This window comes from Mesoplodon bidens, assembly GCF_964165515.1.
Source record: "Mesoplodon bidens genome assembly, chromosome: 6".
Lineage (NCBI taxonomy): Eukaryota > Metazoa > Chordata > Mammalia > Artiodactyla > Ziphiidae > Mesoplodon > Mesoplodon bidens.
The window spans coordinates 69,760,472-69,786,053 of NC_138162.1; the positions used below are offsets into that span (position 1 = coordinate 69,760,472).

Here is a 25,582-nt window from a genome sequence, read left to right on the forward strand (position 1 = left end):
CTGGAAGAGCACATCACTGAAGCTGGTTTTGATACTCAAGATAAACCCGCTGGTGACCTTCCAGCCCCCTTTCCTGCATATACATGCATGCATAGAATCCTTGTTATATGCATGCATGTATATGTTTTCGTGTTTATCTTATGCATGATGTTTGTGTATTGTTAGTTTGTAGATAGTTTTTTTGTGGGGCCCTTGTAGGTCTGAATCAACTTTTGTATGAATGTATCTAAGATATCAATGACTAAACTAAATAAATGTTTCTGTGTATACACACACCATACTTGTATGGTCTGCATTATTCACAGTTTTACATGTTTTGTTTTTGGACAGTCCACAATATGTTGCAGCTGTTTAATTGTGTCTGTACAGTGCATGTCATGTGTTAAATCAAGCCGCTTTTTCTTGCCTTGTATATTTTATCATCTTCCCTTGTGTTTTGTTCCAGTTCGCCGTGTCCCACCAAGATTCTCTATCCCACCCACTAATCACGAAATCATGCCAGGTGGAAGTGTTAATATCACCTGTGTTGCTGTGGGGTCACCGATGCCTTATGTGAAGTGGATGTTGGGGGCAGAAGATCTGACACCTGAAGATGATATGCCAATAGGAAGAAATGTCCTAGAGCTGAATGATGTAAGACAGTCAGCAAATTATACCTGTGTTGCTATGTCGACACTGGGTGTCATTGAAGCAATAGCCCAGATCACTGTCAAAGGTATGCTCAGTGGTTCATGCTTGGAGGATCTGGGTACCCTCAAGTCAGCTGACTAATGCCTCTACAAAATCTGTCCTTGGAATTCTAAAATGTATCAATTTATCAGTCAGTGTTTCAGATATCATAGTCCAATCATATCTGTGGTATCACATAAGATACACATATCTAGGTAGGCAGATTCTCTCTTAAAAGTATTGACAGCTTAAGTCGTGATAATCATCAAAATATTTAACTAAAGGCCAGGCTCAGGCACTAACAGGTCAGGATGAAGCATGCTCGACATAGTCAGCCGTTATGGTCGGAATGATGTGTACAGGTTTTATATTTATCCAGAACCTTGAGAAGAGGCACATGACAAAAACAATCCAAGGAAGTGTTAATAAATGCTCAAAATTCCAGAAGACAAAGGGGGAACAAAAAAAGAGAGAGTTGAAATCAACATGGTCTAGTAATAGAGGCTTTAAACTTTTGATAGACCCTACCATTAAAAATCAAAATGCAAGTGTGATTATATTCTGTTTTAGCTCTCACCTCATGTAAGCGAAGTGCCCAACAAATACTCTTTTCTTGAAATAAGTGTGCTGACTATAACCGAGGTACTATATTCCATGGTTACTTTTGAATCAAAGGGGGTAAAAAATGAGTGTGTGAGGATACCAGTTGTTTTTATACAGTGTTTATAGAATTTTAGAAAACTTTCACAAAATGAGTCAGTCTGAGGGTGACTTTAGGTTCCTGCAAATGTCTGGAACTATTGCAAAACGAAACAAGTTGTCTTCCCCTTCTAGGAAGTGTGATCCTAAAAAAATGCAGCACACATTGTAATCGGTGTCATATTTTCGACCAAGTGCATATACCTAATGTATACTATATAAAATCAATAATGTGACATAAGACAAGGTACACAGCATTTTCAACATTGAGTCATTTAAAATAGTAATGTTTTATTGCATATTATTATGGTATTAGGCATAGTATTCTCCATTACAGATACAAAATTACAGATACAAAACCTGTACTGCATAATCAGTGTGACTTAGCGAAACTAAGAGTTTCTGTTAAATATCAGTAAACACATCTTTAATTAGCAATATTTCTACTTGCCTGAAGAATACAGAAAGACATCTAGGGGAAATTCAGATCATACACTTCCTAGAAAAATGCCAGGCCAGAATATTGAAACAAATGTCTTTCTATTATTATTTTCAGCAAAATCCCCAGGCCAAATATTATCATTCCATGGTTCTTAGAGTAATCTGCAAATACTGAATCGTCTTTCCCATACTAACCATCTCAGCTTTAAATATTTGAAGGTTTACTAAAGACCCTCAAGAATTCAAAAGCAGGAGTCACACTAAAATAATATTTTGTTCAGTTTCTTTGTTTTCCTGACTCTTGCTCCTTCCCTATACCCCCTCCACCACAAACATAAATAAATAAAACATAAGGGTGGATCTTGAAGGCAAAAAGTGAATTAAAACAAAAAGCACCTTAAAGAGAGAAAGAACTCACTTATTCAGGTAGTCAGTTCACAGTGCTTATTAAAAACCTACTCAGGACTAGACAGTGTTCTAGGTATTGGGGATATAGCACTAATTAAGTACAAGTTTGCTAATCTTGAAAAGTTACCATTGTAGGGAGTGTTGTATTTTTTGCCTTTAAGTTGACAAGGAAAAGAGGAGGACTATGGAGCTGATTATATGAGTGTTACCTTCTGAGTTTTCTCTAAAAATTCAGCTTGTGACACTCTCCTTTCTTCCTTAATATCAATACCTTTCAGAATCACTGTCCAGGTGAGGCCACCAGTGTTGATGGTTTGTATGCTTAAGTAGTAGCATTTTGAGTTGTGCCTTTCTGCTAAAAGGAATGAATGAGATTTCTAAAATATGGATTTAATTGCAAATGTTTGTCATGTAGCTGTAATCTGATATTACTGATGTTGGATATAGAATACATATTATGACAATAAAATAAAATACTTAAAAAAGTGATTTGTGAATAGACTTTAATTTAGCTCCTTCAGCATATTTTGAATATTAAGTAAAAAGCGTGAATTTGAAATGGATTGATTTGAAATTACTATTCTTTATTACCTTAAAATTATTGGTCAGATTATTTATTAAAAAATATATAGTAATGTGGCTTATGTCTTACATCTTGAAAACAAAATGGATACTCTTCTTTTATAACAATTTAATACCATTTCATTTTATATCTAAAATTTTGGGTTTTTTCAATGTTTATTGGCATTTAGTTATATCATTTTGTTGAAGCAAGGGTCTCATGGGCCAAGCTTGTGGTTATAATAATAGTAATAATTGGAACTACTGTTTTCTGAGGGTGCCAGATACATATTAAGAGCATTACTGGATTAGCTCATTAATCTTCACCATAAACTCATGAAATACAGTTACCCAACTGTACAGTACAATTCCAGTAATACAATTTTGCCTATTTTTCACATGAGAAAACTAAAGCAAAGAGAAGTTAAGCAACACATCCAGGATCTCATAGCTAATAAGTGGTGGATTTGGATACAAGCCCCAAAATACAATGCCTATAATACACTTCTAGTAAACTGCGATTTGTCACCTAAGCATGTCTTCCTGACCACTTAGAAAACTGTCCTTTGCTATGATTTCATCTAATTAAATCTTTACTAGGTACATACTTCTGTCATTCTAATAGCAGAGTTTATGGATTCTCGTGATTTCTTCAAAGTGATGGGTATTCACTGTCTTTCTTTTTCTCCCTGTAAGCCTTACCCAAACCTCCAGGAACTCCTGTCGTGACTGAGAGCACAGCTACAAGCATCACACTGACGTGGGACTCTGGGAACCCTGAGCCTGTCTCTTACTACATCATTCAGCATAAACCTAAAAATTCTGAAGAACCTTACAAAGAAATTGATGGGGTGGCGACCACACGCTACAGTGTCGCTGGACTAAGTCCCTACTCGGATTATGAATTCAGGGTTGTTGCTGTCAATAACATCGGGCGAGGGCCTCCCAGTGAGCCCGTGCTAACACAGACCTCAGAGCAAGCACCGTCCAGTGCCCCCAGGGATGTCCAGGCGCGGATGTTGAGTTCAACCACCATTTTGGTACAGTGGAAGGAACCTGAAGAGCCAAATGGACAGATTCAAGGATACCGAGTTTATTATACAATGGATCCCACTCAGCATGTTAACAACTGGATGAAACACAATGTAGCTGACAGCCAAATCACTACTATTGGCAACTTAGTGCCCCAGAAGACGTATTCTGTCAAAGTCCTGGCTTTTACCTCAATTGGAGATGGTCCTCTTTCAAGTGACATACAAGTCATCACTCAGACAGGAGGTAAGTCTGGTCCTGGATGGGGAGTAGGGTAGAAGGGAGGAGCTGGTACTAAGAAATGGCAAGGCCAGAAACAAAGAACAAAATAGTATAAGTTTTCATTTTTGAGATTTAGAGTTTCTAAGTAAGGAGTTAGGCATATGGAAAGGAACAGGCATGGACACTGAAAGACTATAAATAATACAGTCCTTTTAAAAGGGGGATGCATTTAGCATCCTTTCTTTTTCTTTAAATTGAAGTATGGTTGCTGTATAATATTACATGGGTTTCAAGTGTATAATATAGTGATACACAATTTTTAAAGGTTACGCTCCATTTATAGTTATTATAAAATATTGGCTATATTCCCCATGTTGTACAATATACCCTGGTAGCTTATTTTATACTTAGTAGTTTGTACGTCTTACTCTCGTACCCCTATATGTAGCATCCTTTCTTTTTAATTTGTACCCAAATGACTTGAAGACTTTCTGCAGGAGTTGGCCAAATGCATCCCCCATGCAGCATTTTGAGAATAGAAGAACTATGCTTCTTTGTATTAGCAACTCCTATAGAATAGTCCCAAAATTTATTTAATTTGTGAAGGAGTGGATGGTTCAAGATAGAGTTACAAATAAAACCATTTGTCAGGGGACCTTGGATATTTAAATGGCTTATATTTGCCAGGAAGCAACTTGCTTAAAAATGAATATTCCCTTAATGTTCTTTTCTTTTTTTCTTTGTATAGCCTCAGGGATAAAGAAAGACAGTTACCAAGATCTAAGATCAAACTTTGGGGCCTTATTCAGCCACTTTCCTGGGTATTAGAGCAGAGGCCAAACTATTTTATGAAGGAAAACTTGGCCTTTCCTGTAGTTTTATTTTCATAAGAGGATATCAGACTTCTCTGGTCTTGGGTTCAAAGTGATCAGTTTTGTCGTGGGATGGGAAAACCATAGCAGCTGTCTTCTTACGTTTATTCTTGAATATCTGAGAGCTATTCATTTGACTCCTATTGTCTTGGTACCTCTTAAACTTGCATTAATCTGTGAGTGTTTTGGTGGCATGCCATTCATTTGTTCTGAGAATAAGAATCATGTTATTGGAGATGGTTTCTATAATCTGTAGTCATAACTCATAGGTAATTCTGGGAATGAGTTAATGAATATTCTCAGGTGTCAGAACTAGATAAACTTATGTTTAACTACGGACTTGTTTTTATGCTGTGGGCTTCGTGAATCTTGTGTCTGAGGACGTTTACCTGTTTGCCTTGGCTACTAGGAATCTCAGAGCATGTTTACAGCTTGCCTGGCTTTATTTTATTTTCATACTGTTATTTGGTTCTTATTGGTTTGTTCATGGATTTATCACTTTTTTCTAATATCAAAAAAGTAACTACAGAGTGTTTTATCATAATTATAGTGAAAATCATCCATATGCCTTCCTTATTTGGCTTTTCCATTTCTTCTGTATTTATTTGTTATATTAATATGCATAAAAATATTGTAGATTAATTTTTCCATAAGTTTCTCATTGGAAAATGTAGAAATCAGTGAATCTTGTTCTTTTTCTTGACTGAAAGTAGTCAACTGTTGAGAGATTATTTTTTTATTATATTATTTTAGCAGCTCCATAACCATTAAAGGATATAAGAAAGTATATAGGAAGAGTATATACCTATACTCTACTTTTAGGTTTTTGGATGTTTCAGCTTTGATATTTTAAAAATCCCTGACCTTGGAGTAACATAACCAGGGTTTGAATCCCAAATTACCATTTTTAGCTCCATATCCTTGGACAAGTTACTTACTTCATCTCTCTGAACTTCAGTTTTCTCATCTAAAATAATAACCACCTTATAGAGTTTAGTGGTAGTGGTTTTTTTTCTAAGGCTGCCATACAAAATACCACTTACTGGGTGGCTTAAACAACAGGAATTTATCATCTTGCAGTTCTAGTGATTAGAAGTTCAAGAACAAAGTGTCAGCAGGATTGGTTCCTTCTGAGAGCTGTGAGGGAGATGCTGGGCCTCCCGCCTAGCTTTTGGTGGTTTGCTGGTAGTCTTGGCTGTTCCTTGGCTTGTGGGAGCATCACCCTGGTCTCTGCCTTCATGGTCCCATGGCATTCTCCCTAAACGCTTGTCTCTTGCGTCCAGATTTCCCTTTTTTTATAAGATACCAGTCATAATGGATTAGGGTCTAACCTAATGATATCATCTTGACTAATTACATCTGCAACAATCCTATTTCCAAATAAGGTCATTTTCTCAGATTCTTGGTGTTAGGAATTCAGCATATGAATTTTTGTGGGACACACTTCAACCCGTAACAAGGGTATCGATTAGATAATGGATAGAAATATTTTATAACTTCAGTAATATATAAATCATCATCATAATAATAACTGCCATATGCTGGAAACTCTGCTAATAGGTGTATTAATTCTTACTGCTCAATTAGGTAGATGTGGAATTATCTCATTTGCCAATGAGTAAATTGAGGATCAATGAAGGTAAAAAGATTCAGGAACTTCCTTTGGGTCATAGGTTCCATTCAGGAACTTCCTTTGGGTCATTAAGTGGACACTCTAGATACTTTTAAGCACCATTATCTTTTAAATTAATAATTTGCTAATGTCTTATTTTTTGGTGCCTACTAGGTTTTAGTGCCCACTAGGTGCTCAATAAATGAATAGAGGCAGGAAACACAGGGTGTCATGTATTCATATCTCTATTCAAGAATTATATATGGGACTTCCCTGGTGGTGCAGTGGTTAAGAATCCACCTGCCAATGCAGGGGACGCAGGTTTGAGCCCTGGTCTGGGAAGATCCCACATGCTGCGGAGCAACTAAGCCCGTGCACCACAACTCCTGAGCCTGTGCTCTAGAGCCCGTGAGCCACAACTACTAAAGCCTGCATGCCTAGAGCCCTGCTCCGCAACAAGCGAAGCCACCGCAATGAGAAGCCCACTCACTGCAACGAAGAGTAGCCCCCGCTCGCCGCAACTAGAGAAAGCCCTCGTGCAGCAAAGAAGACCCAATGCAGCCAAAAATAAATAAATAAATTTATTTTTTTAAAAAAAGAATTATATATGATTTGCATCTGAAATACTTGAGGTGGCTATTAGGTTATCCCAGTGCAGAAGTACATTAAGCCATTTAGATATTTTAAAAAAAAGAAAAAAAAAGTTAATCTAAAAGAAGTAGAAGGAATACCTTTTTTATAGAAGGTTATCATACTCGGTCACTAAGATTGGTTCTTAATTTTCTAACTACAAATTTAAACATACAAATCTGTAGCATTTCATAATATTATTTTCTTATGACAGAAGGATTTAGCTATCTAAGAAACCAAATAGTTACTGAAACTAAATTCAACCAAAACATAAGAATCCTTGAGAATCATGAGAATCCTTATATTCAGAACACGAAATGACAGTAATGCTTTCTGTCACAGTTTAATGAAAGATACAGAACTGATGTTTAAATAGATCATATTTTGTTTTTCTGTATTACCAGGGGACATAATGTAACGTAAATCATAACTCAGTGAAGGTAGCATTGTGACAGGAGCAACTGAGTTAATGTGATCCAGGGACTCCGGACCTAAAAAACAATCTAGATGAATGGATCACAGATGCATTAAAATAGCTGTTCTCAATCTCTGTTTAACTTTTTTTACATTAAGATATTTCCAAGAACCTTCCATAATAGTTATAATTTTAATACCCATTGATTGAGAAGATATATAATGACATAATGACTTGTGCTTGCCGAGATCAATAGGCTAAGAAAACCTTCCAAAATGGCACAATGATTTGATCTGTTCTCTAGGCTTAATTAACAAAGGCCATTTGATGTTAGTGGACACCTGCCAAATACAATGATGTTAGTTCTGATATAATTAATTCTGAGCTGCTCCTGACTAGCTAATTCATAGGATCACTGCTAGGCAAAGACATAAAACCATTATGAAATATTCTTTTAGTTAGGTTATATAAAATATAAGTTTATGATTCTTCTCACTACAATTTTATCTTTTCCAAACCTACAAAAATTTACTGATCAATAACATGCATGCACTTTTCAAATATTAATTTCATATACCCAGAGATACACATTTTTGTCTACTTTATCTAAAAGGTATACATTTCATTTTATTATCTTTAATTCCCTGACAATAATATTCCTATTTTTGTTTAAAATCAGACTCTGCAGAAACAGTATTTAGAAATAAAGTGAGTTTAAGAGGGACATTATTACTTTTGATCTTATCTAAGATTATTGTCACATGTATTGATATAAATGGAGGATTGATGTAAGTTTGTATATTTCTGGTAATACAGAAAGTCAAAATATGATCGATGTTATAGTCAGTAATATATCCCCTTAATTATGAATATTAGTACAGATGAAATTATTAAGTAATCTTTACATGGTTTTAAATATGAAAAGATTTTGGTTAAAATGATTATTTTCTAGAAATATTGGTTACTCTTCCAAGTTTTCCATAGCTTTAACTTCTGGCATTATAGTGACTTGCAACTAATTCACCTTGAAAATACGTGGACCATATGGCCATTGACAAGGGAAGTATTTATGTTGTGCTAGAAAAAAAGTCTCTGCTATGAAAAAACACATTCGGGAAGGATGTCTTATATAGTTTTCTCTTGTACGTAATTATAATAAGAACATAGGGTAACTATATTTTACAAAAGAAGTACAAATAAAATTCTGATAAGGAAATGTAATAAATTAACATCTTAAACCTAATGCACTAAAATAAATGTTGCTTTTTGTTCCTGCTAATGGGAGGCATTCTAAAGCTGTTCAATCCTAATGTGTGTCTTTTCCTGAACTTTCTTTAGAAAACATATCTAACCTCTAATACTTCTATGCATTTAATAGATTCTTGGGAAAAGTACTGATTTATATGTACACACCTAAATAGTATGGGTCTTTGGAAGGAAAATAATTATACACATTTCATAAATAAATATTAATGAGTAACATCAACTTTAAACATTTTGAAGAAGCAAAATTGCTATAAAACTATGACATTTTAGAGACATTGTGCTTTAGGTTTCCAGTACTTTATAAACCATTTCATTACTATATATCAACAGGCCTATATAAGCAAACTAGAAAAGACTGATTTCCAATAGCAAAAATTATTAGCCCCATTTGAATTCTCTCTCTAAATAGTTTTAGCAGTGAGTAAAGGAGTGTTGGTTGTAAATACAACTGTAATAAAATTTTAACTTTTTCTTATTGATGTTTAATGACAGTTGAGAGTAAGATTTGTGCGGGTGCTTGTGTATTTAGTACTTATTTTGTCAATGATATATCTGCGGCACTTACAAATCAGACTCCTTGTTTGAATTTTGTTTTGTTTTGTTTTGTTTTACTACCACTATAATTCTGGCTGTTGCCTTTATTGTTGTTATTATCATTTGTCAATATGCTAGATACATTTTAAAATATGTACCTTACTAGAGCACTAGACATTTTAGTAATAATGTGTTTTTTAGTCTTTTTGTTAATGTTTCATATTTATATTACGGTAAGGTGAAGTTGTTTTTTAGCCATTTTATATGTGCTAACCCCTTTCTCTTCAGAGATATTCCCTAAAATTTAGTCTAATATTGATCTCTTCCAATATTATCAGAGTTCAGATGACATGTAGAGTTTCTTCTCGCTTCTTATTCATTCTCCATTCTCTGTGAGTTGCCTTCAGATATATGGAGTATACTAGTATTACTACTCAAATATTTTCCATTTCTCAATGGGGTTATAATCTTATTTTAGGGAATTGATAGCTCATATTTATACTTCCTTGTGGACATTAAATAAGCAATCAAGAAGAAGGGTATAACAATACCACTTTACCAAATATAAGGATTTCTTAAACATAATTTTAAAGAAAAATTTGTGTTGCTACTTTTCTTTCCTCTTTCCACATCTAAATTCTATTGGTTTATGGTCAACATTAGCACATCTTTTTTTTAATGTAGATGATTGCACTAAGGTTTCTGGATGGGTTCTTTTTATTCTCCCGTGTGTTTTCCAGAATCTCGGAAATTTCTGTAAAATGTATCTTTGGTTAATTGATGAGGAAAATGCTACAGCACAAAAAGCTCTTAAATAAAATATATATAGAAAAACATGAAGTAAGTGAAGATAAAAGAATGTCAGTCAGTTTGAGGTGTCAAGACTGTGAGAGCATTAAATATATATACATACAAATATCTATACCTATCTATCTATCTGTCTATCTATAGAGGGGGGGAGTGAGAGGAAGAGAGTAAGGGAGGGAGGGAAGGAGGGAGAAGGGATATGGAGAAAACAAATATAAATGTTAATAGAACCTTCGTAGCCACAGTATTTGGTATAAAAATCTAACTGACAGATGATGAAGTATTCCCTGTGTCACCAAGTGGCACAGACAAAGTAAATAGGACAGTTTGGAGTCCACTAACGTGTTTTCTTGTAAACATATATTATGATCATTAGGACTATTATGTTTGGGGAATGTATAAATAAATACATTAATTTCACAGCTTTTTTCTTTTCCTTTGAAGCCTCAGCTTCATTGTGGTTGTTTCAGGAATGACTAAATGTCCTGAGGAAGCAACATCTTTAGGTGAATCCACAATTCCCAAGGAAGTCTGAGTAGTGTCACCCTTAAGACATGTATGGGCATAGAGTCTGATATAATAAAAAGATCTTTTAAAGCCCTGGTCCTTATGCTGGATTTTGTCTGTAGACACATTTTACCTAATAGAGTGTTTTTCAGTTAATTTCAACTAATTCAATGTATTTCTGATTGTAAAAAAATAAAAGATTTTACCTAGAAGATTCATTATCAACTTCTGCTGAAAAATCAGAAGCTTGGACAAGACTGGACCCACATTCCACAAGGCAGCCGCGTCCTGGCTCTGAGCATCACTAACTCCTTCTGCTGTCCCAGGCACTCCCCCGTTGACCCTGGGCCTGCATGGCCTCTGCACTCATCTAAGTCATCTGCCTGGCACCTCTAGGCATTGGTGTTTCGAACACAAGTTTAAAATCTATTAAATTCCCCTCCAGACCACTTCGAAAGAAGACGATGTTGAAAGCAGAGGAGGAGAACCCTGTTTGTATTATTCAAAGACACTCACCATCCAGTCGTGTGGCCACTTCCTACTTAGTTTGTCCCAAAATAAAATGAACAGTACACCCTCTGAGGCTTTAATGTAGCTATCTCATTATTTAGAAGGAGAGGGCTCTGAATAGAACCAAACAGAATTAGAGAATTAAAGGAAGTGTGTGGCGCTAAACAAGGATGAAACATTGAGACCTACCAGGAATTTGTTTGAGACAAATTACAAGCAAAAAAGTAAACAGTTTAAGTAAGAAAAAGTTAATTGGATTCCCACAATGTTTTCAGTCACTGTCACTCAATTTCTTATTAGCCTTAGCACGGAGGAAATACATAACAAGCAGTTATTATCCTGAGAGCAGCCGTTCAACACTGTCCATGTTTTTAATTCTTGACAGCACTTTATTTGGTTTGGTTTAAGTCAGAAGTTATCACAAGGTGTTCTTCTTTCCCAGACGTGTGGAAGTTGGGGAAAGAAAAAGGGAATAAAACTAGAGGAAAAAAAAGTGACTGCATACATATGCATAGGCGTGTGTGTTTTTAGGCTGAGAAAACTTTTCATGATCTGAATATTAGAATCCAATCATAATTTCCCCATCTGTCTGATCATTCTTGGCTTCCATGGTTGCTCCTGCCTGTGCTATTGGTATTTTCTTTTTAGAAGTAATGCATTTTCTATTTGTTTTGCTATTTGCCTGATTGTTTTTTCTTATTTCCCTCTGTTCTACCTTCTCTTGCTCTTGATCTTTTATCTTCTTTTGTCTCTACCTCTCACCTCTCAGTCTGAGTGACTGTGTTAGGTCACCCACTGGGCAGGTACTTAAAAAAAAAAATAGATACTCAGTTCAGAAAGTACATTCCTGGAGGCATCAAATTAATGAGTATCTCAAGGTCTGTGATACGGAAGGAGAGAAAGGAAAATGAATGAAATTAGAAATATGAAGCACTGATTATTGGTGGCCTTAAGCATCAGTCCAAACATGAGTGTGTGCACGTGTACACACACACACACACACACACACACACACACATATACACATACACAGATTCACAGGTTAACAGACCAGAGGAATGAAATGATGATTAAGGATTGATTCCAGAAACCATTGTAGACCCCTTTAGATTCTAATCTTTTTTTAAACAAAAGGCATTTTTTTCATCATGCTACAGAGAGATGACTATAGAAAGAAAAGAAAGTAATGCGTTTTATATCTCCAAAGACCTTCTTTCTAGTGAAAATGATGCTTTAGGTATTGTTTAAGAAATTGATGTCATACATCAGCTACAAGTTATATTATTTGTATATGTTTTTGAATGTTCATGCTCATTTGCCAAAAATACTTTAGATGTTCTTTTCCCCTCTGGTGTGAAGTATTATTCTTGTTTTTTACAAATATACACGGAATTCTCATGTGAACTTGTGGGAATATGGACATATGTTCAGCTATGGCACTTTGAAACATGCCGCAATATCCGGGGTAATGATCAAAATATTTAATGGCCACTAAGGCATGGTCACCAACCAATTAGAGTAGACATTGGCTGAGAACAATTTAAGTAAGAGTACCTGTGCCACTGATGCCCTGAAGTGCATTAGCCTTGCGTATAATGGATAGAGGACCTCGTGGGATTAGTTGCTAACTAGGAGGTTGGGGTTAGTAAAATTTATTCTAATTCAACATTTGGGTAAGATGCTTTCAACTGGATTGATGTCCCATTCTTGATTACATATGATATATAGCTCTTCCAGATTGTCTATTGCATGGATTACATGACTAATACGAGAATTATAGATGACCTCTGTTAAGTTCCTATATTTGTGGTAATAAATGTATTCTATACACTTTTCAAGTTGTGTAGTAATTTAGCTCCATCTCACTAGGGACAATATTAAATTTATATCGTGTCTAGTGTATTAACTCATATTAAAGCCATTTAGAGATTAGAAAGAATTGTTAGTTTTTTAAATTCTCTCTCTTTTTTTTTTTTTTTTTTTTTTTACATCTTTTTAAAACATGGGTTGGTAAGAAAAAAATACTAATGATTCTGCTTGCCTGTAGGTATTGTTAATGGAGTAAAGGTGGGATTTTATAAACCTAATTGGAAATAATTTAAAAAGTAAACTGTGGCGTTAGAGAATAAGTTCCCACTCAGTTGTAAAAGAACAATAGCTTTTATGTATTTAACAATTGGTGTGATTTAGGCAATATTTATCCCAAGTGCTTTATATAAATCATCACATTTATTACTTACAAAGATATTATAAAGTAAATATTATTCTTAAAGTTGAATTCAGAGACTGATATATTCTACATTTGCTAATTCCACATCTTGCCTAACTATTAAACCACTCAGGGACAAGCACAGTATTTATAACATTGTTCTTGTCCCTTAAAGGAGGAAAAATGGGCTTTATATTGACAGGCTAACTTGGACAATGTAAGGAACCTAGCTCTCCATTAAGCTAATACGTGCAGACACTGAGTGAAAAGTTTAAACAGTTAATGAAAGAACTTCTGAATATTTCTGGTGATGGTGAGCTCACTCCTTTGCCTCCCTGATTTTAGTGCCAGGGCAGCCACTAAACTTCAAGGCAGAACCTGAATCCGAAACAAGTATTTTGCTCTCTTGGACGCCTCCACGTTCAGACACCATTGCCAACTATGAACTGGTCTACAAAGACGGGGAGCATGGAAAGGAGGTAGGACTGTGCTTTTCGCCTTGTCGTCATTCTCTACACCCAAGCACTGCTCTCATTTTGTGTACTTGCCCAAGTTCTGTTAAAAGGTCAGATATTTAGAGAGGACCTTGGTGGAAAAGATTTATTCATCAAAAGAGAAGCTTGACCAAAAAAAACAGAAAGAGTATTTGGAGACTTGCTGGGGTTAGGACAAAAGAAACAAAAAACAGCTATCGTCTGTATTGGAAATTTCTTTTTTTAATTCAGGTTTCTAAGTTACTTATGGAAGTATCTGCTTGTAAAAGAATATACTCCTTGAGATTTGGGGATTTCCTTTCTTTGTCTTCTGCATTAAAATGCTTAAGTCACTGTTAACACATGACTAAGTGAGCTCCAAGGCTTTGGGTAGATAATTTGTCTAAACTGGTTTCAGAGAAAGATGCCCCATAGCAAATGTTTGTTTATATGCCAATAATTGTTTGATATGAATGTGAAAGTACATATATATATATATATATATAGTTTATGTTACACAAATAAAATAACAGACTGTGGAAGGCTAGAAATTGTTAATAGTTACTGAAAAGAGAAATAAAAATCAAAATAACTAACACATACATTAACAGGCACTATAATAATGGTTTCACACATATTAAGTCAATCCTTATAGTAGTGCTATGAGTCAGCCTCTATTATTAATCTATTTCACATATTATAACAAAATGGAGACACGGAAAAAAATAAATAATTTGCCCAAAGCCTCATACTACTGAATGGTAGAGCTGGAATTTGAATCTAGACAATTTCCAGAATCTGTGTTCTTAACCATTAGGATATACTGGCCCTCGGGTGTACTTTGAATAGATTATATAAATCAGTATTAAGATACATCTAATATTTTCAGAAAGGGATAGTAATGAATGTTTCTTTTGTTATCGTAAAACCCATTAAGTGGAACATTAGGACAAAAAAGTTGGTAAAACTATATGTGAAAACTCAACCCACCAAGCCATTTTGTTATACCTCTTAGCATTCTTTATCTTAAAAATATCTTCACAAAGCAAAACACCCCCTAAGTTCTAAAAAAGAATACCTTTCTTAAACACTCACATACTGAATGAACTATTACCAATTAACTTGTGGCTCATCATTTTGAATGCTATAATACATTAATATGCTACTGTAAACTTCTATTTTATTACATCTCTTTGAAGTGAGCAGAATCTCCAAAGACCAGGTTCTAAAAGCAATGCTTTTAGATTTAGCTAACAAAGCTGATACAAATTAATCACTCAAAAAGTTCTAGAACTGAAGTGCTGATATAACGTAAAGTACTCGTGTTACAACTGTTGGTGTTTGTAATAAGACATAAATTAGCATTAAATTATTTTAAATACTTACCATTACCCAACTAAAAAACAAATAAAATAAAAACAGTTAAGAGAGTGGCTGTCCTTTGGAAACGCTATGGATACTTGACTATTGGCATACCTACTCTGCTTTACAATTGTTTATTTAGGAAATTCCTTTTTTTCTTGTTATTTGGTAAATCTAAAATTTTTGAAAATTTTGTATTTGCAAGCCAGAACACCCTAGGGGTGTTTTCTCTAGTTTTATTTCTGAATTGCCCTTGACTGATTTCTGTTTGTGTGAACAGCAAATGCTATTCGATAAAAAGCCTTATAAGATTATTGATGCCATTACTAGACTACATAATAGCATGCATTTTAAGGTTTACTACAGGCTCAAGTTCAGTCTGAGATTGACTACCCATAGACAGCCATATCTTTGCTAAAATTCAAAAGCAGATTTCAAGCATAAAAATAAGTTACAACATTCAAGTAAAAAAGCCTTATTTCAAAAGCCCTTTATGATGTTAACAGTTATTAGAAGAGTATGTGATTTCTTTTTTCTAGCTGTAGGTTCTATATTCACAAAGAAAGGAAGTGTTAAAATTAATTTGAAATCAACCTAGGGTAACAGGATAGTTTCATATACATTATCCAGCTTTCTTCAGTAACTGACATCTGATTTTTATTCCCTCAGGCCTTGGCAATTTCAGATCTTTTTCCTAACAACCTCACCTGAACTGTATGCCGGTTTCCATTGTTACTTCCGGCCATATTTTCTTTGCCCCTATTTACGTTGCAGATGGTCACGGGAGAGGAGCTAGACATCTCTTCGAATGGAATGTTAGGCATAAGCCATTGTCAGGGGCGGGGGTCAGTTTCCATTGTGGGCAGTGTCACCGCAACACACATGACTTAAAGGTTGAATGCATTCATGGGTGGTGGGCCTCTCACTCCCTCTTATCTGGTGCATTTGGAAAACTGTGTCATGGTTAGATAGATCCCTGACTTCCTTTTTTCCAGTTGTCTTATTTGTTGTAGAAACTTGCCTTTTAAATTGGTATCTTCGTTATGTACTTCCCCTGGTAGAGTCCTTGATACTCACTGTTGATTCTGTTTGTGATATTTTGATGACATTATAACCCTGATTACAGAAATCTGATGTTCTGGGCAGTGTGATAAAAATATATGCACAAATCTTAACGAAGATGACCAAGGTCCCTTGTTACTTATCCACAGCAACGGATTACCATTGAGCCAGGGACATCTTACAGACTGCAAGGGCTGAGACCAAACAGCTTGTACTACTTCCGTCTGGCTGCACGCTCTCCCCAAGGCCTGGGTGCTTCCACAGCTGAAATATCAGCCAGAACCATGCAGTCAAGTAGGTGTCTCTCTTTGCTTACTTTCTGCCCTTTTCTTCACTAGGAGGCGTTGCCAGCTTTTATCCCCACCAACAACAAACCTGCTAATTAATATTTAATAGTTGGTAGTCTCTATACTAGCAAGTGTCCAATTTGGGGGGTTAGAGCACCATGACCTTGGTTTTCAGACTGGGTCCAAATGACATATCCCATTCTCCCACTTCCAAAATTGAAAGACATTCAGAGAAGTTAGGAAACCTACATGAGAAAAATGGTTAAAGGAGTTGGATCAGGCCCCATTTACTGAATTATAAAGCTGTAAGCAAAATTCAGATTGAGAATGCTGCAAAATAATCAGAGGAGGGCTTAGCAAACTAAAGAGACAGCAAAAGACCAAACTTTTATCTTTTTTAAGCACACAGGTTTTAACTTTGCTGATGACCAAGTCTTCCTGTCACGTATTTTTTCCTAGTTTGTTGTTAACTTTGCAAGTAGTTCATGTGGAAATTTGGAACATTCACAGAAAATCTGTATTTGTACAAATTTAGGAACAATGGAATAATCACAAGTATATTTGCAATCCTAAATTGTATTTTTTTTCCTCAGGTTCAAATTCTTTTTGGGACTGTTACTCTAAAGCATAGTTGTGTTTATCACAATGGAGTTCATTGTGTCTAGGGAAGGTTGTTTTGCATAAAGTATTATATGGCAGGTTGTTTTTGATGGAAAGTTTGGTGGCTTATAATACTATTGTTTGCTCTTTATTAATAAGTTTCTATAATTAGTCTATTAACCATATACCTTGAATTGAACAGTTTTATGGACTTATTTCCTTAGATTTTTAAAAATATTTTACATTTTATATGATTTTTAAAACTTTTATGTCATTTTATGTAGTGACATAGATATGTATAAAATGAATACATTGAATTTGATAAAGAGAATGCTCTATTGACCTGATTTTTAGACCTATCAGCAAACATGAAATTTACATTTTTTTAGAAGATGAATTTCCTTTCATATAAGCAAGTCTTCCATCATTTCATTTTCTATAGATACTTGAAATCTTTCAGGGTTTTTGATGATAAAATTCATATTTTTCCTCAACACATGATTATTCATATGAAAAGCATTAGGATTCTGTTGCTTAATCCCTTACTGATTATAGCTTATTCCCATAAAATTTCCTTTTTTAAAACTGAAGCATGTAAATCAATGCAGTATTGTATGTCTCCTTTGAATTCCAGGCAGGCTAATAAGTAATACTGCAGAAGGTAATTCTTAAAATCAGACACTTAATTAAAAGAAATGTGACATGCTTTAATATTATATTTTGCATGGTTTACAAACTTGACTGTTTTGCATACACACACATATATATTCATACATACATACTTACATACAAAGAGACAGAATGAACTTTTTATAGACACATCAAAAGCTTATCCACTCTTTATTAAGGTTTCAAGTGGTGTTACATATACTTTCACAGAATAGGAGGTCTGAAGGTAGGAATATAGTGAAAACCAAATCAGTTTTTTAAAAAGAATTACAAATGAGTCTTTGCTGTTACATGAACAACTCAATTTATTAAGAATGATAATGCATATAAAATAGTTTCATAATTTGAAATATAAGAACCTTTGGTCAGAATCAATAAAAATGTTGTTCTTGTGATTTTGCAAACCTTATACCAAATATATAAGGCTGTTTTACGAGAATTTCCTTTTTGTCTGTACAAGGATCTTTTCATTTTGATTGCCTGTAATGAAGAACACAAGACATGTAAATTAAGAAAGACTGATGATCGTCTAAATAATCAGATACACCTGACACTACATAATATTAAGGCTCAGAAAGTGTAAAGAAACACCCAAACTACATGTTCAAATACAAAAAATTAGAAATGATTTACTCCCTCTACCATATATATTGCCTTATATCAAAAATATATATATATGCAAACATATATTCATATATCATCCCAATTCTTTGTTCTTCTTTAGGAATATATATTATTAACTTTAAAAATAATTTATGATAACAGTCACATTGCTCTTTATTGCTTTTTTTTTCAAATAGTGATATGTTTGATTTATTTGATGGAAAATAATTGCTCAGAAGGTGACTAGTTTATTTTAGAATGGGCAGGAAGAAAGTTTATCTTTTAACTCTTATGTAAATCCTACTTTATATGAATAATTATGTACAAAATGAAAAGAGCTATGAACAAAATGAAAGATAAGTCATATCTTTTCCAGATGGTTCTCAGGATTTTTTTTAAACAGTTCTTTTTAATGGCTATGTTATTGACATTTTGTAAGGGATAGATGATTTTTATTGATTTTACCAAAATTTGCTGGTGGGTTCTAATTCTTCACTAGCAATGGTGTCTCAAGAAGAGGTATAATTTTAAAAAAGCTGGAAGCTGACATAGGGTAAGTACAAGTTACAGTCAGAATCAACCAGCCTGACATTACCCTCGGGTAGGTAAATCCTGGACTATTCATTTTCATCCTTTATCGTTCTGCATGCTCACTGTATATGGGCTATGATCAGTGTTAGGTTAACACTTGTCGTTAAAACTGGTCAGAAGACTCCATTTTTCACATAGTCAGAGGGAACCCTTTTGTGTTTGTTGGGCTTTTATTTATCTCCCTTTTTAAAAAAATGGAATTGGTGGAAGGGCATCCAAAAGGTATTGCCACTTTTCACACTTAAGAACCTTTTCAGAAATGAATACTATGTAGGAATTGCCCTCATTTTAGAATGCAGTAGTGAAAGCTTGAAATGGCATCTCTTAAACATCATCAGACTCTCATGTAATAAATTTTGTACTGTTTGCAGCTTTTTTGAAGTTCGATAGTCTGTATAATAGGGCTGGGGAATACTGAGGGATTGTTTTAGAAGAAGAATTTAAATTGCAGGTAGGTAATTTTATTTGAGGCTCTATTATCTTAAGGTTTCATTTTCACGTATTCCCCCCACCCATTATTTAACAATTATTTTTGGTCATTTATTCATTTTTTGGTTTATTCATATTACTAAGCCAAGGTACATAAGTTTATCTTTAAAAATTTACTTTAAGTTTCAAAGCCTTATTTTTGTTTTGTTGCCCTATTGTTCATTTATTTATTTTTGCCTTTTCTTTTGTTTTATCATTTTTTTTCCAACCACTCCTGTCCTTTCACTCAAACCCTCCTTTAACTCACTACCAAAATAAGAGCCGTCAGCTCCTCCTCAAGACATTAGTTGCGCCAGCCCAAGTTCCACTAGTATTTTGGTAAGTTGGCAACCTCCACCAGTGGAAAAACAGAATGGCATTATTACTGAATACTCCATCAAGTATACCGCAGTGGATGGAGAAGATGACAAACCTCATGAGATTTTGGGAATTCCTTCGGACACTACCAAATACCTTTTGGAACAGCTGGAAAAATGGACTGAGTACCGGATCACTGTGACAGCCCACACAGATGTCGGCCCTGGCCCTGAGAGCTTGTCCGTGTTGATTCGAACCGATGAAGATGGTATGTTGCCTCTGCTACGTCAGTTTGCACCCTTCTGCCACAGTCTTGGTCTGCTGTCTTTTGATAGGCTAACAGTAATGCATTTTTCTCTGCTCATCTTTTTTACCCAGCATCGCTGTAACTTCAGTGGTTTTTGCCAGAGACCTATCTTTGCTACGGCCTGGGCATTTTTTTTTTTTAACTTTTTTAATCTCAACACAGTAATTTGATTCCTTTTAAAAGAACAGTTTGCTCCTATGACCTTGCAATCCAGGCCCTTCTCTGTACCTCCATGTAAAGTCTTCTGCATATTTCTTGGTTTTTGTAGTCACTTCTTTTACATTTTGAAGTTAACTTTTCAAAAGTGCCTTCTTATCTTCTTGTTGCCTTTTTGTCTTGCACATTTCAGAGACACTGATGCTCGACATTCAATTTTTGGCATCTGTTGTATGGAATACCTTTGATATGAGAAAAAAAGAGAAGAAAATCCATATAATCAAGAATCTTTTTTATTCTGCTAAAAAGAAACCTTGAAAACACACACACACACACATACACACAACAATCAACAACCAGTTTTTGTTATTATTTCAATGCTATACTTCTTTGTGCTTTAATGCTTTGAACCTCAAAGCATCTTCCTTGGCTTTTGTACATTTTTTACATGTTTTTCTATTTCTCTGATACTCTTTTTTTCTTCCATTTTTTTTTTTTTTTTTTGGCATCGGTCATGTTTTTTGATCTTTTCTTAAAAGGTAGAGCAGATTGGTTGAGCATTTTCCTTGGTTGAAAATGTTTGTATTCCACAAAGGAAACATAGTGGGTCTGCCTTCTTCTTGTTTTTCTTTTTCTTTTTTTTTTTTGAACCTAAGTAAAGAAAATGCTCTGACTGGGTGGGACAAGTACCTATAATTTTCTTTTATCCAATGATGTTGTTCCAGTTCCTAGTGGTCCTCCTCGCAAAGTCGAGGTAGAGGCTGTCAACTCAACATCTGTTAAAGTCTCATGGCGCTCACCTGTGCCCAATAAACAGCATGGCCAGATAAGAGGATACCAGGTGCATTATGTGAGGATGGAAAATGGTGAACCCAAGGGCCAGCCCATGCTGAAGGATGTCATGCTGGCTGATGCACAGGTAAGCCTCTGAAATTGCATATGTATATTTTTATAGGATACATTTATTTTAGTCTGTACCTTAAAATGGACCCCATTTTAATTTTTTTGGCATGTTAAAAGTCCTATACAAAATTCTAGCTTTTTAAAAAAATTGAATTACAGTTGACTTACAATGTGTTAATTTCTGCTGTACAGCGAAGTGATTCAGTAATACATATATATACATTCATTTTTTATATTCTTTTCAATTATGGTTTATGACAGGATATTGAATATAGTTCTCTGTGCTATACAGTAGGACCTTGTTGTTTATCCATTCTCTGTATAATGGTTTGCATCTGCTAATCCCAAACTCCCACTCTATCCTTCCCCCACTCTGCCTCCCCCTTGGCAACTACAAGTGTATTCTCTATGTCTGTAGTCTGTTTCGTAGATAAGTTCACAAAATTCTAGCTTTCAAAACACATGATCCATATTTACCTTCTCAATCAGAGTTGACTTCAAGTGAGGAAGTGAATTGAAATGACACATCTGATTAAAAACATGTAACTGTTTTCTTAAAATACAGATGTACGGCTCTACAGCTATATCTGAGTTTGCCTTTCTGACTTCAAAAAAATTGCTTGACTTAATTAAATCAAAGGAAAGGATTTCAAACAGCAATTTTGCCGATAAATCTACTTTCTGCTGTGCTAAAAGTATTTGGAACTAAGTTGATCTAATTTCTAAATGTATGATTTCTGCCACTGAAGAATAGACATTCTTATTCAGGGAAAGGTATCCAGATAGTATTTTATTTAGTATTTCTTTGCCAAATTACATATCTAATGAAAATAATTGTTTCATTTCCCAGAAAATGAAGATAATGACAATGATAAAAATTAGAGTTTCTCAGGGTATTGATGAGATCCCCTATGCTGAGCCAAATTAAGAAAACTATTAAGAGTAGTTGAGAATGTGAGAAATTCTGTCAACCCTAAGGCAGTGATTTACAACCATGTAGTCACAATTTGGTTTTGTAATATGTTGTTTAAAACAGACATTAATTTTTTTTTTCAGTTTTTAAAAATAAATTAGAAGTGATTCAAAGACAGTACCATAATAAATCTACCTATACATATTTTTTCTGAAAGGGAGAGGAAGATTTCAGTTAAGAACTGCCCTACTGGAGATTATACATAACCCATGGACTAGCTTACCTATGCTTGTTCCAATAGCGATGATGTATTAGGAATAGGGGAGTGCTTTGCTTATCCAGCAAATTGGTAGCCGGGCATGGAAATGGATGGGATTAGTGAAAATTTGAAGCTATTTCAATTGAAAATTCCTTCCTTTGTATGAAAGTGGGGAAGATTATGAACAAAGTTGAAAACTGCTGTGCCAGATTGCCAAATTTTGCCTTCTTTTCTCTGTGAAGATAACAGGGCTATAAAGGACCCTGTTTTTTAACCCCAATGTCTTTACTTTGTATTTACTCCAAAGTCTTAATATAATCAACTCACAAAGGTACTTATGTTTGCTTCAGTTTTGAAACATTCTAACTAAAGGAGTCTGGCTTAGTGACTAATTTATCTTCCTCAAATCCAGTTGTATGGTTTTGGTTTGAAGGCCATGTCTATAAATTTAGCTGGAAATTCAGTGTCCCTTAAGACTCTGGAAAAGGACCATTGGCTTGCTTATTTGTAAATATTTATTTTGTACTGCCCATAAAATAGAAAGTTCTTATAGTATAAAATTAATAAGGCCCTAACTGCTTATGTTTTATTTGGTACATCTGCAATTATGAGAAATAAAATGATACGACGACCATCATGCTTTGATGTCCTTCTTCAGTTCATAGATAATCTTACATTATAGAACTGTAGTTCTGTTGCTGTTTTCATGGGGAATATGGTAGTTAGTGAAATTATATGATACAAAATGCCTTAAATATCAACTCAATCTTTTTTTTTTTTTTCTCCTCTTCTACTTTGGCTTTTCTTTATTATTTTGCTGATTTTCTTTGTGGTGTTGTTTTGGTTTTTGGTTTGTTTGGTTTTTGCTCATTTCATGTTCTCTTTAACTATTCATTGAATTTTTTTTACATCTTACAGGACTTCACTGAGACTGTAATATTTTCAATATTAATGAAAGATGTTAATCTAAATAGTGACTTGAATTGTGTAACCTAGATAGAAATCAAAATAAATGTCACAGTGTAGTGTGCATCAGCTTTTTGCTATGCCTTATTCATTCATTCCAATGAACCACTCATTAAAAATATTAGCCAGTTTTAGTGATAACAACATAGAACATATTTACTTTTAACTTCTCAATTAGGAATGAAGGTGGCAGCATAACACACATATACTCTTCGGAATTTTATTGTACACACCTCTTCAGTTGCTTATTTCTTCTATTTTTTTAATCTAAGGAGGGCACCATTGCCTTTATCAGGCTACAACTTTCTCTTCATTTCTTTTTATTTTGTTTCCCTCCTCCCCCACCTTCTTAATCTCAATCAGTGGGAATTTGATGATACTACTGAACATGTGAGTAATTTTGGGCTGCTTTTTCGAAACAGATTATAAATGGTTGTTTTTTCTTATACCCCTCTTTCATTTATTTGTACTATGTCATCACAATTTGCTTGGATGCATGAACTAACAAATTATTTTTTAAAGTACTTCCACTATGTGGTACACTTTTCATTTTGGTTTTTGTTTTGTGAAATTGCTGTGATGCTATTGATTGCATAAGAAATATCATGAGTTCATGTTGTTTTGGTGGCTGCTACTAACTCTGCCTTGTGACACAGTTAGAGGAGGCATGCTTTAAGTGGAGGTATCACAGACGAGAGATGTTAAATAAGTTTGTTCTGGGCTGCTCATAAATCCTGCTCCAGAGTTATATATTCAGTGCATGACATGACCTAGATATGGCACTAATTAACTCTATCTAGAAATGGCAATTCTCTGTTGTACCCATACAAATTTGAGTGAAATTGCATGAGTCATGCCAAGAAGCAGAAAGTATCTTACTGAGTGAAGATTTTTTTTTAAAATATTTTAGTGAATGGACTGTGTTTTTTATTGAGAGTTTATTATGTATAAGGTACTGTGGAGGACACAAGATGTGACACCTGCCTTCTAAGTGCTTACAGTCCAGGTGCCTAGGAAGGATATAAAGTTCAGAAAAGTTCCATAAAATACAAAAGCGATGACCTCAAGCAATGTATAATTAATTAATATTTGAATGGCAATATCAGTAAGAGCTGTGAGTTCAGAGACAGTGGACCAGGATGGTAGAAGTCCTGAAACTTATTTGAGAACTTAACTGATGAGTAGGGATTGAAGAAGTAAAAGTGTCTGTGTATGTTGGTGAGTTGGAGGTGGGAATGTACTTTTAAAGGTCAGCACAGCAGAAGCAGTCAGTCAAGAGTGTGATAATAGGTGACAGTGAGCTTGGCAATTTGACAGGACTGAAGGATTCAAGTTAGTTAGTTAATACTAAATACTACTAAGAGATTAAATTTTAATATAATGTTAGAAAAACCTAAAGTGTCAAGCTAAAGAGCTGGTCTTTAACTCTTCGTCCTGGAGAGATATAGAAAATTACTAAAAGGAGCAAAAAGATAAAGGCTGGTAGGAGGTATTCTTTTGTTTAGTAAAATTTTCTTTTTGCCAAAACACAGGGCTCTTGTAGGGATTCTTGGTAAATATGGTGGTCAAGCTATCACTTCTCATGAAATTGACAGTGTAGCAGTGTTTTATAAACTTCTTTGACCATGACCCATAGTAAGAAATGCATTATATGCCATGACCAATTCATGCATATGTTTAAAATAAAGGTTTTACAAAATAATACCTTACCTTTAAATATATGCAAATTTTAATATTCAAGTATATTTCATTTGTTTAAAAAACACTGGTCTTGAATGGCTAAATTGATTTCATGACCTACTAAATGGGTCATTACCTGAAGCTTAAAAATCAATAACTTAATGGATAGATTAGAGGGAAGAAAATACAGTAGACAGGGAAACAGAGTTCTTTTCCTAAGTCGTGAAGTAATAAAAAAATTTTTAAAAGTTGAGCATCAGAAATGAAAAAGAGACCATTATGATCAATGTTTTAATGGAAGAATGGACAAAAACATACTAACTAGCTAAGAATTTGAAGAAGAAAAAGGGACCAAAGATCACTCATAAGTTTTGAAGATGCTCCACCATTCATTAAAATATGGAAGTAAGAAGGGGAGTCTGCTTCCGGGAATGACGTTTAAGCTTTAGTTAAGTTGAAGTGGAGGTAACACTCGATAGTCAAGGGAAAACGTCCAACAGATATTTACAATGTTTTGGGCTGGCCATAAAGTTCACTCGGGTTTTTCTGTAAAATCTTACGGAAAAACCCA

The 25,582-nt window shown here is 34.6% G+C and overlaps 1 protein-coding gene across 4 annotated transcripts in view; it reads left to right on the forward strand.

Annotated features, from left to right (window-relative positions):
* Positions 1–25,582, forward strand: part of PTPRD (protein tyrosine phosphatase receptor type D) — a 2,148,730-nt gene that overhangs the window by 1,959,926 nt on the left and 163,222 nt on the right. For 2 of the 4 annotated variants that reach the window (XM_081238160.1, XM_081238161.1), the window contains 7 exons: positions 446–715; positions 3,475–4,056; positions 13,740–13,873; positions 16,441–16,585; positions 19,790–20,095; positions 21,016–21,209; positions 23,695–23,721. In XM_081238160.1, coding sequence (XP_081094286.1) covers positions 446–715; positions 3,475–4,056; positions 13,740–13,873; positions 16,441–16,585; positions 19,790–20,095; positions 21,016–21,209; positions 23,695–23,721 — 1,658 coding nt within the window. The remainder of the gene's footprint in view (positions 1–445; positions 716–3,474; positions 4,057–13,739; positions 13,874–16,440; positions 16,586–19,789; positions 20,096–21,015; positions 21,210–23,694; positions 23,722–25,582) is intronic. The other 2 variants (XM_081238163.1, XM_081238162.1) reach the window with 2 other exon arrangements.